At 36.8% G+C, this 18,728-nt stretch overlaps 1 protein-coding gene and 1 long non-coding RNA gene across 2 annotated transcripts; one reads left to right on the top strand and one right to left on the bottom strand.

Annotated features, from left to right (window-relative positions):
* Window positions 1-9,425: 9,425 nt before the first annotated feature.
* On the top strand, window positions 9,426-12,006 carry LOC123923411. The gene is made up of 2 exons (XR_006814392.1): window positions 9,426-9,597; window positions 11,771-12,006. It is a non-coding gene; the product is annotated as an uncharacterized LOC123923411 (long non-coding RNA).
* A 4,081-nt stretch (window positions 12,007-16,087) lies between these two features.
* Window positions 16,088-18,348, bottom strand: LOC123922484. Its single transcript, XM_045975200.1, has 2 exons — window positions 17,400-18,348; window positions 16,088-17,286 (listed from the first exon to the last, which is right to left on the bottom strand). The coding sequence occupies exons 1-2, from the start codon at window positions 18,346-18,348 to the stop codon at window positions 16,088-16,090; spliced, it is 2,148 nt and encodes a 715-aa protein (XP_045831156.1).
* Window positions 18,349-18,728: the final 380 nt, after the last annotated feature.

Genomic DNA, 18,728 nt, shown 5'->3' with positions numbered 1-18,728 from the left:
AATCGTAGTCCTTTAAGAATTCGAGCCATCTTCGTTGCCTCATATTCAACTCCTTCTGGTCGAATAAGTATTTCAGACTCTTGTGATCACTGAAAACTTCAAACCTTGATCCATACAAGTAGTGTCTCCACACTTTCAAAGCAAACACCACTGCGGCTAACTCCAAATCATGCGTTGGATAGTTCCTCTCGTGAACCTTCAGTTGCCTTGAAGCATATGCTACCACATTACCCCCTTGCATAAGCACTCCGCCAAGTCCTAACTTCGAAGCATCGCAATACACGACGAACGACTCTTTGGCATCAGGTAAAATCAACACGGGTGCAGTAGTCAATCTTCTCTTGAGCTCTTGGAAGCTCTTCTCACAATTACCATCCCAAACAAACGCTTGATCTTTCCTCGTCAACTTGGTTAACGGTAAAGCCAACTTCGAAAAACCTTCGATGAATCTTCTATAATAACCGGCTAAACCAAGGAAACTCCTAATCTCTGAAACAGATTCCGGCGTTCCCCACTGTGACACAACGTCAACCTTCGCAGGATCTACCGCGATTCCTCCACTTGAAATTATATGCCCTAGGAAACTCACCTCTTTCATCCAAAATTCACACTTCGACAACTTGGCATACAACTTCTTCTCCTTCAAGACTTGCAAAACAATCCTCAAGTGCTCTTCGTGCTCTTCCTCGAATTTCGAGTAAATCAAAATGTCGTCGATGAACACCACCACGAATCTATCCAAAAATAAATGGAAAATTCGGTTCATATATTCCATGAAAACTCCGGGTGCATTGGTCACACCAAACGGCATAACTGAATACTCGTAGTGCCCATACCTCGTCCTGAATGCAGTCTTAGGTATGTCTTCCGTCTAGGCATGGCAATGGGTACCCGCGGGTACGGTTTTTACCTTCCCCGTTCCCCATACCCGAATCATTGATAAATACCCGTTCCCCGCCCATTACTCGACGGGGATGAAAAATTGAACCCAATCCCCGTCCCAAATGGGTTCGGGTATACCCAAATGGGTTCGGGTATCCCCGAACCTTGCCCTGCCCTACGCTGAACCTTACCCGAACCCAAAATTTTCCCGAACAATGACATACATACAATACAAAAAATTTCAAATAATAAAGTACAAACCAAAATTTCAATGCATTAAACATACAAATGAAATGATATTCCAAAATATCAAACCAAAATTATCAAAACCATAAAATAGTACCGGTACAAACCAATATTCCAAAATACCGTCAAAACAACCACATAACCAAGAATGTTCACATCATTGTTCACTGAAATTGCTAAAAAAACAAATAACTAAGAATCATTGTTCATTAAAAATCCTAACTCAAGTAGATAAATTATATGATCTGTGACATTATAAATAAATAAATAGGGGTAATATAGTAATTTTATATAAACGGGCGGGTTCGGGGACGGGTTCGGGGTGGGTACCAATATCTCCGTTACCCGCCCCATCCCCATGTTTTGAAATTGGGGAAAACCCAAACCCGAACCCAAACCCAGTCAAATCGGTTTTTCCCCGTCAAACTCGGGGTGGGTTCGGGCGGGTACCCGCGGGTACGGGTTCCGTTGCCATGCCTACTTCCGTCTTTACTCTAATCTGATGGTATCCGGATCTCAAATCGATCTTACTAAACACGCAAGCTCCAACTAGTTGATCCATCAAATCATCTATCCTCGGAAGTGGATATTTATTCTTGATCGTCACTTTGTTCAACTGACGACAGTCTATACATAATCTCATGCTTCCATCTTTCTTCTTTACAAGCAATACCGGCGCTCCCCAAGGCGAAACACTCGGCCGAACAAACCTCTTCTCAAGCAGCTCTTCAAGTTGCTTCTTCAACTTATTCAACTCAGACGCTGACATTCGATACGGCGCCATCGATATCGGACTAGTTCCAGGTACTAGGTCGATAGAAAACTCTACCTCTCGCTTCGGAGGCACGTCAGATATATCATCCGGAAACACATCTGGGAATTCACAAACGATCGGTAACTCTTCTACCTTAACTCCTCCTTCGAGTTTCAATGATGCAAACATCATGAACATCTCGGCATGTTCTTTCAACGATTCCGATACTTCCTTCCAGCTCATCAATTGCAAGTTCTCCTCCGGCTTCGGAAAAACAACGGCCTTCTCACGACAGTTGATATGAATTCGGTTGAAGATTAACCAATTCATACCAAAAATTACATCCATACCACTAAGTGGAATACACACTAAATCCATACCAAAGTGCCTATCAAAAATGGTTACGGGGCAATTACGACATACTTGTCGAGTAATCACTGAACCATTAGCAGGAGTTTCTATTTCCATCCTACCCGTCATATCCATTACTGGAACACCCAAACGCTTCACACAATCTAAAGAGATAAAAGAATGCGTCGCTCCCGTATCTATAATCGCAATTAAAGGAGTGTTATAGATGAAACACGTACCTCTAATGAGATTGTCCTCTTGGCTAGCATCCTCTCCACTCAAAGCAAACACCTTGCCCATCACTTTATTGGGCTTCTTACAAGTCGGACTCTTGTGGCCTTCCTCACCACAGTTGAAACACACCACTTTTCCTTTGCAAGCTTCGGTCTTGTGGCCCAGCCTTCCACAATTCTTACACATATCCCCTCTCTTTGGGCAATCATAAGACATATGACCCCGTTCTCCACAGTTATAACAATTTCCATTCACCGGCTTCTTACCACCACTTGTATTACTTCTACCGCGGTTATCATAAGGTTTTCCGCGCTCTTGTCCTTTCCCTTTCCGGTCGTTCACAGCTTTATAATAGTTCACCTTAGCTCTACCATCTTCATCACAAATCCTACTCTTGTTCACAAGGGTCGCAAAATCCCTTATCTGTGAAAATCCGATCATATGCTTGATGTCTGGACGTAGACCACTTTCAAACTTCACGCACTTGTCGTCCTCCGCTTCAAAAGTGTTGTAATGCGGACTAAACGCACACAAAGTCTCGAACTTTATGGCATAGTCAGCTACCGTCATATTCCCCTGTTTCAGTTCCATGAATTCCACCACTTTCTTGTTCTTCACATCAACAGGAAAATACTTAACCAAAAATTCTCTTTTAAACATTGCCCATGGTATAGCCATACCACCGGGTCCTAGCCTCAACTTGGCGTTCTTCCACCACACGTTCGCTTCCTCGCGCAACACATATGTTCCAAGGGTTGTCTTCCCTTCCTCGGAACAATCCATTGCTTCAAAAATTATTTCAAGTTCCTCCAGCCACTTGTAAGCTCCATCCGGGTTGTAACCTCCGGTAAATGTTGGCGGTTTCTGCTTCATGAACCGTTCCAACCTCATCTCTACCTCTCTTCCAGGTTGATGATCTCTAACCACTATGTTGGTGAGTGCGGCCAAAGCCTCCGCAATCTGGGCATTCGTTCTCGCAGCACCAGCAGCCATGATTCCTGAACGAATCACAACTAGACGTTAGAATGTACTAACAGTGTACCCAACACATGCTCATACGAGAAAAGAAAAGTCCTAATTGGTTCACATGAACCGACCTGCTCTGATACCACTATTGTAACACCCTAACCCATACTACCCTTAAAAACGTAATATTAAAAACTTTTTAACAAGTGTAAAGGCAGAGTGTCACGCGGTAATTAAAACACAAGCATACACACAGAGCGTCATGAAGTTTAACATGAAAAGCAACAGCGGATTCAATAAAAACCAAGCATGCATATAGATATATATATACATAAGCCATATTCATCCCTAAGGATGTCACTTATACAAGAACTAGCATAACAAAAGGTAACACCGATATACGATGAAAGCCAAGCGTAATCCCCGACTCGACGTTACAATTACCAGAGCAATTACTATTTACAAACTCTACCCAAAAGCTAGTACTAAAAGGAGAAATCTATGCTAAGTCTCCTCACCAAAAGATACTTCAACAGCAAGCTAAAATCAGCAGTCTAAACGTCGGCACAGTCCTCAGCCTGAATATCTGAACCCCCAAAGGTCCAGCAAATAACACAAAGCAGAGAGTTAGAAAACATAATCGCATATCATACGAGTATAAGAAGGGCCTTACACTTTCGAACTATCATACATATTCTAACTCACGCCATACAATTACAGTATTAAATACATAGGAATTTACCTAGTATGCTACTTACAGCAAACACGTCAAAACCAGTCAAGTAATGTCACATAACGATTACCAAGTAAATGTGCATATACCCTAATGCAATCTAATGCCAATTAATTCACTGTCATGCCATCCCTAGACATGACTAAATGCATGTGGTACCAAGGCGTCTCACCAACGGTGGACCAAGAACAGTTTTATATCTTGCTGGATATGTCGGGACTTACCGAACCATCTTATCTCCCTTGGATAAGCCAACACAGTTTTATATCCTGTTGGATAGCAGCTCTGGACTCATGGATTCATCTAATCCGATCCTCGGCTTCATTATGGACACATAATCCATTTTCGTTATTGGAACCCAAGTTTCCAATGTTCACATACAATCATGAATGCATGTATGTATGCACATATCAACCATATGATATTCTCTAGCTCGAAGCTACTCTTTCATGAATGCGGGAACACAATCCTAACACATTCACTTAACATTACAACTTAATGCCAAAACATCACATTACTCACTTTAAACTGCAACTTATTGCATACACGTACAGATCATATAACGATTAACAATAAGCATTAACAGCATCAACATGTATCAACAATCATGTAAGGATACCCTTAAACCATGTTACAAGTGCCTAATTACACTTACAACCATTAACAAAAGTTGCAGGTTCAGTACTGTTCGCTAAGCGAAGCAGTAGCGAACAGGTAGCGAACTATTCGCTAAGCGAAGCTCAGTTCGCTGCAGCGAACTACGTCAGAGGATTACAGGTGCATGGCGAACAGGTAGCGAGCTTGTGGCGAGCAGGTTCGCGTAGCGAATCTCCTGGTCGCTTAGCGAACTACACCAGAAAAATATCTGTTCTTGAGTTTTTCTAAGGCGGTTTAACATTGGATCAGCTTAAAAATTCAACCAACCAAGTTATAAATTCTTATAAACAGCAATTTCAAGCATATATGGTATCAAGGAACATTAATCATCCCTTACAAACCTCCAAATACCTCACAAAATCATGATCATGCCCTTTTCTTGGATTTTAAGCAACTTTCATAAACTTTTCAAACATGATTCAAACACATACATATTTTTCATGGAATCAAGCTAGTGATTAACACATACAAAGTGATGATGAAGAACATCACACTCACATACAAAAGCTTAATCAAAAGTCTAAAAAGAAATTGAGTGGGAGAGTTCGGGAATGGAGACATAGACAATCTCCCCTCTCCTTGCCACTCAAGAATCATGAATTCTAATCTCTTACCTTAAGTTTGGTGATGATTCCTAGCCTTCTCTTGCTCAAGCTTTCTCTCTTGATCAAACCCTAGCCCTTGCTCTATGGTTTTGCTCTTGCTTCTAAGACAAAAGTCATGAAATGAGCCGAGTCTCATGACAAGGTTTCTTTATATACCTCTCCCTAAAAGTCATGAACCAAGCCCAAGTGGCTTAGGCCCAAATGGCCTCTCACGCCCATTAAACCCAAAACAAAGGTTCTCGCGTCTAATATCTTACGCTCGGCTAAATAATTATTCGTCGCTCACTAAAATAATAAAAGCCAATTAATAAATAAAATAACATTTAATAAAATATACGAATACGAAAAATGGGTCGTTACAGTGAAGCTCCGCTCTGATTGTGACACGGGAAAATGGTGTACTTAGTGTATAGAGTCTTTAGGACTTATTGTATTTATTTGGAAAAAATGTACCTTTTCATAAAGAGGATTTATTTTGTATAAACACGGTTTTACTAAATACATTAGTATCATTATTGTAGTGAGGAGTCTAATACCTTGAACCAACATCTTATAAATTAAAATGTGATTTTCCGTTGCGTGTACTTTGAGAAAAATATTTTATTTTATTTTATATAAAGTTATAATTACCTAAATAATGGGTTAGAGTGTTACACACTTGCGAAAATATTCATCAAAAACAAACATTGTACTAAGATGGGAAATCAACACAAATAACTTCACGCTACGATGAGAGTATCACTGGACAAAGAAATTAAGAAAAATAAAATTCAAATGAATCCTAAAAGTTTGTGAAAATTACTTATTAGAATAAAAAAGAAAGAAAAAACTTATGAGGAAATCACTTATACCATTCTTTATTTGTTTTTCCTTTTCTGTGGATATTCTAAAAATGTCACAAACCACTTACTAGCGTCTTTAAAAACCCTAAAATTAGCGCATCTCTTACATAAATTAGTAGCAAAGGAAATATTTCTCTAATATATACTTTGCGTGTGCTTATCGGAATTGAGAAATGGAAAATTCAATCGGAGGCGTTCCCGGGTCCCGTGATGATGACATTAATAACGACGAAAGAAAATCTTCTTACAACCGCCTTACGGCTGCTCAAATAGCCAGACTTGAAAAGTAAGATAATTAATTTCATTAACGATATAGTTTCTTTTCAATTTTATTATTTTGTGTTATTTCAATTTTTTGCTTTTGAAGGAGAATTGACTTCACTCTTGAGTTAAAGACATGAAACTAATAATAATTATATGTTAATCGAGTTCGAAAGTAGAAACGGAAGCAGATCGATTTCGAGTGAATGGTTATTCCGAGATAGAACGAGATAAATTGAATTTAATTAATTCAATTTATACAACTTTGGAACAATTCGAAAATTACAAAAACAAAACCATTCATTTTGAACAACAAAGGGCGATTAATGTCGCTAGAAATGATACTTAACGAAACATATACGCTCTTTTGAGAATTATGGTAGAAACTAAAAAATTTGTAAAGGCATTTTAGGTTTCAATTATATCTGATGCATAATTTTTTATTGATTTTTTTTTTTTGAAAGATTTTTTTCGTCGATTATAAGTAATTTTTCTTAATTTTTTTTGGTATTCAACGAGACCTAAACTCAGAGAAAAAAAAATACATATACTAAACGTTACTATTTAATTTTTCTTTGTTTTGCTTGATTTCGTGACATGAATTTATCATTTATTAATTACATTTAATTTACTTTTTGAAGAATTAATTTTGTAAGGGTGATTATAAGATCATGAAGGACTCGATTCCCTGTTTTATTGTAAATTTTATTTTTAGTGGTTATGTTAGCTCTTGTACCCGGATTTTGTGCAATCATGCGTTTTTGATTGTTTGATTTAGATTAGCCGGTCAGAAACACGTAACCACATGACTACACGAGATCTAGATCCGTTAGCTCTTAGCTACTTACTGAAGACTATATCTAATTTATTTGTTGTCTAGTTTTTTTTTTTTTTTTTGGTACAATATTTGTTGTCTAGTTTTATTTATTTATTTACATTGGCAAGTTATTAAATTCATCTCTCAAACTAACTGAGAACTATTTTTTGGATGAAGATTCATGAAAGAATGCAATCATCCAGATGAGGCCCAACGACGACAATTGGCTGAGGAGCTTGGGCTTCAACCCAAACAAGTCAAATATTGGTTACAAAACAAGAAAACTATGTTGAAGGTTATGATTCTTTTACAGAGTTTTTTTTTACACTTATGTTTCACTATAGTTGTATCTTATCTTATAGTTCATTAATATAAAATAATTACAAAAATACTATTAATTGTGACTTTTACCATAGTTTTGATCATTAAATGAATTTCATAGTATTAATTAATTTTATCTTCGAATATATTTTGTATTTGTATCTATAATTTTTTTTTGTATCTATAAAATTACTAATAGAGAAGATATATTTACGACTATTTTTGAAGTTTCGATACATTCATACACTATATACTAATAATAATAATAATGACATTGACTCATAGGGATGACAATGAGTAGGGTATGGGTAGGGTACTATATTACCCATCCCCATACTCGCGGATTGAAAAAATACCCGTACCGATCCCCATACCCGCGTGGGTAACAACTTTTGCCCCCGTCCCCATACCCTATGGGTACCTAGGTACCCATACCCATACCCGTTACCCGCATTTTTACTAAAAATAAATTGATCAATTATAAAATATCATATAATTTTAATAGAATTAAAAAAATTTCAAAGATTTTAATATTGACTAATGAAAATTATAAATAAAATTATTACTAACCTTATGTTAAAGTTCATATTTATGTTAAATATTCACATTATTTTTATATTATGTTAGAAAGAAACATTTTTATTAAAAATATGTAATAGTTTAGTAGAGTTGTATTGTTTTAAATTGATTTACATATATTATAATATAATAATATAAATAAATAAATAAATAAATATATATTATGCGGGTATGGGGCGGGGTGGGTACTAAGGTACTCGTACCCGCACCCATATCCATTCATTTTTGCGGGTAATTGCCCATACCCGTGCCTGTACCCAAAATGCGGGTTTTCACCCTACCCGTTGTGGGTAATTTTTGCGGGTACCCTCTAGGTATGGGTCAAATTGCCATCCCTATTGACTCATATTTAGAAAACAAAACAATTTATGCAACAATTTATTTCACCTGCTTATTATTTGTATTTCTTACCTGTAGAATCAATACGACAAACAAAATAACAATAATCTTCGTTTGGAGAATGAAAGGCTTCGTAGTGAAAACCTCCTAATGAAAGAGGCACTGAAGGTCATAAAGTGTGAACCTTGTGGAGGCCCCCCGTTTCCAGAAGAAGAACATCAACATTACATGCACAAGATGCAACGAGAAAATGAACAATTTAAGCGAGAGGTAGTAGTGAACCCATTTATATAACTTTTATTTTAATTATTTTACATCAATAACATAGTTTTTTGCTTTTAGTATGTACATAAAATAGGGAGCTATATATATAAATAAATGATGGTTGCTTTTGATTAATATCAACTAACATGTTTGTAATTCAGTTTGAATGATTTTGAAAAGGGCAACTCAATCTTTTGTATTACTTAAAACCTTTACGTTAACATTTACGTCATGTACTAAAATAGTCTCTATTTGTAACGACGTATGGTTCATGAAAAATCAATTTCGCATGTTTTTAACGACCTAGATTAATTATTGGTATTTTGGGCTTAATTAACAAATTATGTGTTAATTGTTTGTATTCATTTTAATTGTGATAGTTGGATTTAATTAAGAAATTATGTGTTAATTGTTTTTTTTTTTTTGACTTAAAATTATGCGTTAATTGTTGGTTTGTGTATTTTGGGTTGATTAATAAATTAGACCAAGTCATAATTAAGTAATTAGTAAATATAAGGTATGTATTTGGGCTAGAATATGTTGGGCTCAAGAGGATTGGGGGGTGAGAGGTGTATGAAGGGAGTGTGTAGAGAAATTAGTAAACCCTTAATATAAAAGGAAATTTAGAGAGAGAGAATTCATTTTTCAAAACCTAGAGAGAAGGAAGAACTTGGGAGAAGAAGAGAAAGAAAAGCTAAAGTGTTAGAAGATTAGAAGAGGAAGGACAACAGAAATTAGAATTTGAGGTATGAGAGTAGTGTTGATTATTTAGAGTGATTCCTAGGAAGAGGAGAAAATCTTATTCTCTCCATCCCTTTCTTCTTACACTCTTTTTCTTTTGGGTTTTGGGATTTTTCTTGATGAAAAAGGAACCTTTTGATTCAATGGTGTTTATGTTATACTTAACTAATTGAAAGTACGAACTTTGGGTTATAAAGATAGGAATTTTTAGATGTTTGTAGAGATTTCATGTGTTTATGATTTTTGAATATAATGGGTGAATCTCATGAATTTGACATGTTTTGGTGTAAATGTGTAATCTTGATTGTACTTATGTGTTTAGTATGATCATATATGCTCAAATTTTCCATTTTTATGCACTTACATGTTGAAAATCGTGTTTTGGGGGGTTTTCTTTTGGAAACCCGACTCAGAGCATGGCTGCAACTGGTTTGCTCACTTAGCGAGACTTGAAAGCTCGCTTAGCGAAGTACCTGTTCTTCGTATTCTTGCTGGCAGCTTTGAATGCTCGCCTAGCGAGGGAAACAGTTGCTTAGTGAAGGTTGTAACACCCTGATTTTCGCTAGGATTATTTATTTATTATATTTGTTTAATTGCTTGTTTGATGTGTTTGATTGGGATTAGTGGATTTTTAGACGAGAGGGATATTTTGGTCATTTTAGGACTAAGGGAATTTTGGTGATTTTAGAATGAAGGGTATTATAGTAATTTTGGACGTGTGATGTTATTTAATGAAGTTAGTAGTAACTTTTGGATAATTATTAAGATAGTGGTGTATGAGTATTTAGTTGGAGATTTAAATGAAGTAATTGTGTAGTAACATTTTCATGAGTAAGGAAAGTTACTAGGTCCATTAAGAATGAGAGAAACCTAACCCATTTAGTGAGACTATATAAGGATGTTAGTAGTCATGAATTCGGGTTGTAAATTCATTTGGTAAGTTTCACTAGAAATGGGCAAAGTGAGAATAGAGAGGAAATAGAGAGAACGTGAAGAAAGAAGAGACCCAAGAGGAGAAAGAGGTAGAACAAACTTGAAAGTCAAAGTAGAGGGAAAGATTGGAGCTTAGAGCTTAGCTTTGGGAGTTTGAGGTAAGGGGAAATTATTTTTATAGGTTGAATGGTTTCATAGAGACATGGAGTGAGGCTTTCACTCTATTCCCAAGTGTTCTATGACATTCAGATGAGTTTGTCTATAACCCATAAGTAGTGATTTTCATGAATTTTTCTTAAGTAACTTACTTCAAGCATGAGTTGTGATTATCTTGCATCTTTCATGATTTGGTATGTGAATTTATATGCTTGATTGGATGTTAAACTTGTGGTTGTGTATGTTCATGAAATCCATTATATGTTTGAGAAGTATGATTGTTATTGTCTGATTTTGAGATAATGGGTTTCTTTGGAAATCTTCATGAACTGAAGATTTTGTATAAATTGGTGTTGAATATTTGTTATAGGAGTTAGGTTGATGTTTTAAAATCACAAGAGTTGAATAACAAAGGTTTTGGGTTTAAAGGGATTAAACTTGGGGTTTTTGGAAATATTGAAAGTGGAAGTTCAATTTGTGGAAGCCATTTTTCTGCATAATTTTACAGAAAAATGTAGTTGGCTGTGCTATAGGTGCAGGGCGAGCTTACTGCGTGAGCAGGCCTGGGCAAGGAAAGCCTGGACAGGCCTAGGCCAAGGTTTAGGCACGACCTGAGCCGATCAGACCTAGTTTTGCCTCAACTTTTATTTATTTATTTTTTATTCCAAATTTTAATTTTAGTTTTTTTCTAATCATTAGGTGATTTGAGAGAAAATAAAATAAAAGTTTTCTTAATAACTTAGAAACCAATTAGAAGAAGATGACTTGGATTAGAACAAGTAATTGTATGGTGATGGTGTGAAATTATTACTCGTATGTGAATAATTTGAAATGATGACGATGATGAATATTCATTGCATAATTGCTCTGAATTAATATGTGAGGTGGATATATATATATATATATATATATATATATATATATATATTGGTTAATTGATTATTGTGCATATGATATTGTGGTGATTGAATAAATGATTGGTATATGAATTTAATTAATGCGCATCATACTTTGTTTATTTACTTAATGTGGCTTATAATTATAATCTCACCCTTCTATGTGTTTTGTGCTGGACTTTTTGGAGGCCAGATCCGCAGGTATAGAGCAAGAATAGCTTTTGGTGAGCTTTAGCAAGGATAATGGATCATATTCCATTAGATTCAAACGTAGGACCTTCTGCTTAGTATTAATCTAGTCATTTGATACTTGTAACACCTAGTAGGGTGTAACTTAGTTGATGTTTTGAACTTTAAAAAAATTTGAATTATGTATGACTTGGTAATGTAATAGCTATGACTATAACGACCCGAATTTATTATTTGCTATTTAAGTGTTTAATTAATTGTCGAGCTGGCTTTTAATTAAGTTAGTGGTGATAGTTAGTTATCGAGAAACATTAGTTAACGAGCGAGTTAGGATGCATTGGGAGTGCTGGGCCGTGTTATTGGGCTTTTGGCCCATTGGGCCTAAGTCACAAGGAATGAGAAGAGTTTTAAATAGCTCAAGTAGAGAGAGAAAGAAGAGAGCTTGGGATTCAAAAAGAATGACTCAAGATTTCATCGGGTCTAAGGTAAGAGAGTTAGATTCCATAATCTTGAGTGACCCTTTAGAGGGGAGGATGTCGATTTCTCCATTCCCAAACTCTCTACACTCATTTTGTTTTCTTTTGGATTTGGGGATTTATATGTGGAATTTGGGAATGTGTTTCCTTGAATCTTTACATGATGATATGTGAATCTATATGTTACTTGATGTTGTGTGAGTATTTTGATTCATGAAAAATGTGTACTTGTTGTTTGATGGTTGTATATGAGTTTGTTAATTTGAGTCTAAATCCATGAAAATAAGTAATTATTGACGTTAATAAGTTGATTTTAAGTGTTTTAGAACGTTTATGAATATAACCCATGATTGGTATAACCTTTCGTGAGCGAAATAAGTGACTTTGGGTCAAATAAGTGCTTATTTGACCCATTTTCGCCTAAAATCGTGTTTTATGCAGATGGAGACTGCCATTGGGGCATCATGCGCAAGTATTGGCGCCTCATGTGCAGAATTGTTCTGCAGGCACTGCCTTTTGCGTCTCATGCGCAGCTTTTGGTGCATCATGCGCAGATTCCAGTCTGCAGCCATTATGCTTTGACTTTTGTTGACTTTTGACAGTTTATGCACACGGGACCTATCTTACTCAGTTTTTCGCGTAGATTCCGATTCCGGAGTTAGTTTTATGATATAAAGCATGCTTAATATCATTTGTTTATATTATTTGTTGGGTTTTTGTATGTTGGCTACATTTTGCAAAAACATCTTTTAGCCAAGTGTTGAGACATATGTGCTCACGCCAAGTGTTGCGACAGATGTAACAACACTTGTATGTCTGATTGTTCGCGCCAGCTAGCGTTTTTATTTTCTACTCAATCTTTCGAAGATTTGATTGAAGAATTATTTCGTGGTTTCTTATACAACAAGGCGCACGTGATCAATGTGTTTCAGAAGGCAGCTGAACCCTAGTTCTATTTTCTAAAGGAATTATATTTTTAGAAAATATAATATTTGTTTCAAAAATATATCTTGTGAAGATTGCTGCAGAAAATATAAAAGATTTATTTCAAATAAATCTTTGTGTTTCCAGAAGATTAGAAGATTTAATTTTAAAATATATTTACAACAAATATATTTATGGAAGGAATATTTGATGCAAAGAAAGATTTGATAAAAATATATATTTTGCATCTAGAAGATTTCTTGGAGCTGAAGCATTATGAAAAGCCCACGAGGCTATGCTATTTAAAGGGTGCTGCTAACCCTATTTTATCAACCGAAACTTGAAGCTAAAATAGAATATCAAAGATGTAGTCTTTTAAGGGTTTCGTGTCTTTAAGCCACTCTCTAGGAGAGTTGGTGTAAAGTGAACCACTCGGGTTGTGAGATGGTCACTATGTCCTCACTTAGAAACCTATAGGTAATGAGTTGAGTATTGTAATTGGAGGAAGCTTTTAAGCAACTCCAAATTGTGAACTTAGTCGATGGCTAGGTGGTGATGTTATTGAAGTGTGTCTTCATCTTTGTCAAGGAGAGTGTCTCCATTATGTTGTTATTGAAATCCTTACTGGTTGTAAGGTTGAGGGGAGTGAGACGGGGTCTCATATCTAGGAGTTCCTAGGTAGAAGTGTCATTGGGTAGAGATTAAGTGAGGAGTTGTAAACGGGGGAGTTTAGCTCCGAATTAATACTGCTGATAGTGAATTTCCTCCTGGATTGGTATCCCCCAGATTAGGCTGTTAGGCTGAACTGGGTTAACAATTATGTGTGTCGTTTATGCTTTTCAGTATATGTTTTTAATGCTCTGTTTTATTGTTCTTACTGCTAAGACAAGTGTTGCGACAAGTGTCTGCACATCGTGGACAACACTTGTCTACTGTGTACCAGAATTACATTATTAGCTTTGTGTTGAAATGTGAAGTAAATGCATTATATGTGATAATGAATGTGTGTTGATAACATGATTTAATCTTATGCTTATGCGATGATGTATGCGATTGAATTATGTGTGTATCCTGTTGGAATGCGCAATGAATATTGTAATGAGAAGATAATTATTAATAGTAATAATTATGATGTTGATGATTGTTGATTACGAATGATGAATATAGTTGATGACTTTTGATGATGTTTGTTTAAATGTCAAAGATGTTTGATGATTTATGAAGTAGGATATTAGGATTATATTATTCTAGTAAAGAAGGATATTGAATTATGTTATTCGATAAAGACGTATATTAAGGTATTGTGTTATCTTAATAAAGAAGTAATGATGGATAGTGTTCCACATTAATAAAGGACGAGCGTAATGCTATTTGTTTATGAGTGAATTCATGAAAACATACATGCATTCATGAATTGTTGATGTATATTGGATATTCCAATAAAGACGTATATCAGATTATTTTATCCAATAAAGAAGAGTATTAGAGGTGAGATACTCTAATAAAGAAGATGATACCACATGCATTAGATATGTCTAGGGTGACATAACATGAGTTGTGGCATTAGATGCATTAGGATTATGTGCACATTATGTGATTGAAGTATTAGATGTTTTATTAACTCTAAATGATACTTCTATATGCTCATGCCTCATAATCTTATAATTGAACTAAGTATGTTCTTGCACTTGTATTTTATTGATTATGTTTTCTAACTCTCTGTTTTGTGTTACGTGTTGTACCTTTGAGTGTTCAGATTCACAGGTTATGTGTTTATCGATGTTGAGTCGTCGGTGAAGCTCCGCTCTGATTGTGACACGGGAAAAAGTGGGTTTTATATGTATATAAAGTCTACTTGTCTAGGTTGATTTGTATAATTAATGAACACATTATTTGATTCATAAATTTGTATAAACAAACAGTTTTACTAATTAATTATATTAGTATTATTTTAATGAAGAATGTAATACTCGAACCATGATTTTTATAATATCAAACTTTACTTTTCCGTTGCGTATGTTAAAAAGATTTTCTAAAGGTAGAATTTTATCTAAATAATGAGTTTGAGTATTACAATGATTGTGTTTAGCTTATTTTGTAAGACATATATGACTTAGTGATGTAATAGCTTTGTTGGCGGATTCTGCTTGTCTATTAGCTTGAGGATGTTCAACTGATATAAAAGTGTTTTGGATTCCCTTTCCTCGATAGAACTCAATGACCTTCTCACTGGCAAACTGAGTGCCATTGTCTGATACTATGTATTTTGACAATCCAAACCTGCAGATGATCCTTTTCCATTAGAACCTCTTGACTTGTTCTGTCGAAATGCTGGACACTGGTTCCGCCTCTATCCATTTAGTGAAGTAGTCCACAACAACAATAATCCACCTTGCTTGCTTATAACTAATGGGAAATGGACCAACGATATCAACGCCCCACATGAAAAATGGCCAAGGAGATAAGACCGATTTCAAAGGTTCTCCTGGGGCGTGATGTAAATCAGCGTGACATTGGCATTTGTCACAGTTCCTAACATACCTGGCGGTGTCGTCATGTAGATTTGGCCAGTAGAAACCAGCCCTTAGGATTTTTCCTGCTAATGATCTTGATCCAATGTGACTTCCACAGGATCCCTCATGTACTTCTTCCATAATCTGCCTCGCCTCCTCTTCGCCGACACACAACAACATGGGCGAGGCAAACCCTCTTTTGTATAACTTGTCTCCAACCATGTAATACCAAGCCGCCATCTTTCTTATTTTGAAAGCCTTTTCTTTTTCGCTAGGTAATTCATCTCTCTGTAAATAGCGGATTATTGGTGACCTCTAATCTTCCTTCTCTATCACCATCACAACTGCTGCTATATCAATGCTAGGGGTTGAAATAGTTTCTTGAATAACAGTTTTGTGGCTTCCTGGTCACTTTGTGCTTTCCAATTTGGACAGGAAATCAACTCTTGTGTTTTGCTCTCGGGGGACATAAACCAACTCAAAGGAATTAAAATGTTTGGCTAAACTTTGGACTCCTTCTAAGTACTTAATCAATTGTGATTCTTTGGTTTGAAATTTCCCTGAAACTTGGTTTGTAACCAGCTGGGAATCACTCATGGCTCTTAAGTCCTTTACCTCCATTGCTTTTGCCAATTTCATTCTAGCAATTAACGCCTCGTATTTAGCTTGGTTGTTGCTGGCTTTAAAGGCGAAACGTAACGATTGTTCGATCATTACGTCATCTGGTCCCTCTAGTACTACACTTGCCCCACTGCCTCTTATGTTTGAGGCTCCGTCCACCGATAAAGTCCATGGCGAGGTTTTTTCCGCCGCTGGTGGAGGGGACATTTCTAAGACAAAATCAGCTAACATTTGTGATTTAATGGCTCCTCTTGGAGAAAATGTGAGGTCAAATTCTGACAATTCTACAGACCATGCCACCATTCTTCCTGCCAAGTCTGGATTTCTGAGGACGTTCTTTATAGGATAGTCCGCCCTAACTACGACCTTATGAATTTGAAAATATTGCCTTAGTTTTCTGGCCGTAACTACTATTGCTAAGGATAATCTTTCTATCCTTTGATACCTCGCTTCTGCTCCTCTTAGGGTTCTACTAACAAAATAAATGGGCTTCTCTTCACCCTCTACTTCTTGAACTAAAACTGAGCTTAAGGCTCTATCAGAAACTGCTAGATAAAGGTAAAGAGTATTGCCTGGTATTAGGCGTGTCAGGATTGGAAGTGACACCAGAAATTCCTTCAGCTGCTTGAATGCTTTTTCACACTGAGGAGTCCATGAAAATCTCTCACTTTTCTTCAAATATGTGAAGAAGGGGAAAGCCTTCTCGCCTGTACACGACAAAAATCTGGACAAAGCTGTTATCCTTCCTGTTAATTGTTGCACTTCCTTCACATAAGAAGGGCTTCTCATATCAATTATAGCTTGACATTTCTCAGGATTCGCTTCTATCCCTCTGTTGGTAAGCATGAAACCTAAGAACTTTCCAGCTTGAACACCAAAGTAACATTTTGCAGGGTTCAACCTCATGTTGTATTTTCTAACCGAGTTTAACATTTTCCCTATTTGCTCATCGAAAACTCTATCCATTAATCTTTGGTATGTCGCTCCTGCATTTTTCAATCCAAATGGCATGACATTATAGTAGTAATTGCAAGTGTTGGACATGAAGGTTGTATGAGGGGCGTCCAAGGGGTTCATTCTAATTTGCAAATGTTGTAACCTGAATAAGCATCCATGAAGCTTAGCATCTTGCACCCCGAAGCGCCATCTATTAGCCTGTCAATGTTGAGCAACGGGTATGGGTCTTTTGGGCACGTCTTCTTTAGATACGTGAAGTCCACGCACATTCTCCACTCCTCGTTAGCTTTCTTTACCATGACCACGTTCGCCAACCAAGATAGATATTTTATCTCTTCGATGAAACCCGCTTCTTTTAGCTTTGCTACCTCCTCCACTATCACGACTCGCCTTTCTTCTCCTGCCTTCCTTTTCCTCTGCGACACTGACTTTATGCTGGGCGATATTGACAACTTATGTGTGATAACATTTTCATCTATCCCCGGCATGTCAGAGGGTTTCCATGCAAAAAGATCCACATTCTTTTTCAGGATCTTCATTATTTTCTCTCTTTCTGAGTGCAAAAAAGTTGTTCCCAAGTTGATTGTTTGGTGAGGCTCCTCGCCAATCTGAACCTGCTCTAACTCTTCGATAGGGCTTACTCTTCTGTCTTGAAATTCCTCCCTAGGATCCATGTCTGCATTTTCTATCACATTTATGCCACACTGTCTTGGGGCTTGCTTCTGATTGGGCGTGGAACCTGAGTTGGAAGTCCTATGCCTTATTTTCAAGCTGGACTCATAACATTGTTTGGCTAATAACTGATCGCCTCTAACAGTCCCCACTCCCCCATTGTATGGGTTATACTTTATCGCCAGATACAACGTTGACATGACAGCGCCTAAGTCGTTGAATGCTGGCCTTCCAATAACGATTTTATAAGAGGTGAATGGGGTTTTGACCACTAAATAACGGACCTTGAAGGTCTTAGCGTTATCCTTATCTCCGAAAGTGGTGAGCAATGAAGTATATCCCATCACATCCACTTGTTCTCCGGAGAATCCAACCAAAGTTCCCACATATGGTTGTAAATGTTCCTCTGTTAATTGCATGGCCTTAAAGGCTTCTTAATACATGATATCGACAGAAATTCCGGAATCTATCAAGACCCTTTTTACATCACAATTTAGGATCTGGACTTGTATAACCAGAGGGTCGTCATCATGTGGCGCTATTCCTTAATCGTCCTCCGCCGTGAAAGACAAATCGGGAATGGTTGGGAAAGGTGGGTGTCTGATGAGGAATGTTTCAGAGATGGCGCGTCAAACATACTCTTTCCTAGAATAATTTGACTCGCCTCCTCCTGAAAATTCTCCGGCAATGGTGTTAACGGAGACTCTCGCTTTGGGAGGTTCTTCTCTGCCATCAGGCGGATCCCGTTGTTCTCGCCTAGGAACTTTTGGCACTACGATTCGCCCTTGTGCTGCATCCT

The sequence above is a fragment of the Trifolium pratense genome, linkage group LG4 (assembly GCF_020283565.1).
Source record: "Trifolium pratense cultivar HEN17-A07 linkage group LG4, ARS_RC_1.1, whole genome shotgun sequence".
Classification (NCBI taxonomy): domain Eukaryota; kingdom Viridiplantae; phylum Streptophyta; class Magnoliopsida; order Fabales; family Fabaceae; genus Trifolium; species Trifolium pratense.
Note: the sequence above shows the minus strand (reverse complement) of the source record. Positions and strands in the feature narration are given on the sequence as shown.